Source organism: Ammodytes marinus, assembly GCF_949987685.1.
Source record: "Ammodytes marinus genome assembly, chromosome: 16".
NCBI classification, from domain to species: domain Eukaryota; kingdom Metazoa; phylum Chordata; class Actinopteri; order Uranoscopiformes; family Ammodytidae; genus Ammodytes; species Ammodytes marinus.
Genome location: NC_137220.1, coordinates 1,276,841 through 1,277,367, shown reverse-complemented (window position 1 = coordinate 1,277,367; position 527 = coordinate 1,276,841). Strand labels below are relative to the sequence as shown.

At 46.3% G+C, this 527-nt stretch overlaps 1 protein-coding gene across 1 annotated transcript in view; it reads left to right on the top strand.

The window, feature by feature from the left end:
• LOC307263507 (nucleoside diphosphate kinase B-like) overlaps nt 1-527 on the top strand; it is a 5,911-nt gene extending 5,384 nt beyond the window's left edge. The window contains exon 5 of the mRNA XM_080044658.1: nt 270-527. Coding sequence (XP_079900784.1) covers nt 270-387 — 118 coding nt within the window. The 3' untranslated portion in view covers nt 388-527. The remainder of the gene's footprint in view (nt 1-269) is intronic.

The window sequence follows — 527 nt, the reverse complement described above, 5'->3', positions numbered from 1 at the left end:
TTAATTACATTTTTTTCAAATCAAATTACTTCAGATTCTTGCGTTTTTTTATTCCTCTAAATGACACACACACACACACACACACACACACACACACACACACACACACACACACACACACACACACACACACACACACACACACACACACACACACACACACACACACACACACACACACACACACACACACACACACACACACACACACACACACACACACACACACACACACACAGACAGTTCCTAATCTTATTTATTTTCTTCAGGAACATTATCCACGGCAGCGACACTCTGGAAAACGCCAAGAAGGAGGTTGACCTTTGGTTCAAGGCCGAGGAGTTCGTTGCTTACACTCCCTGCGCCCAGACCTTCATCTATGAGTAAACTAAGCCCCACCCAACCTTAACTAAGCCCCACCCACCTCCACTAACCCCTCCCCTAAACCCAGCGCACCTCGATACCATACCAAGGTCTTCACCGGCCATTCCAATGTCATGTCGCACTCATCAATAAAGTCACATGTT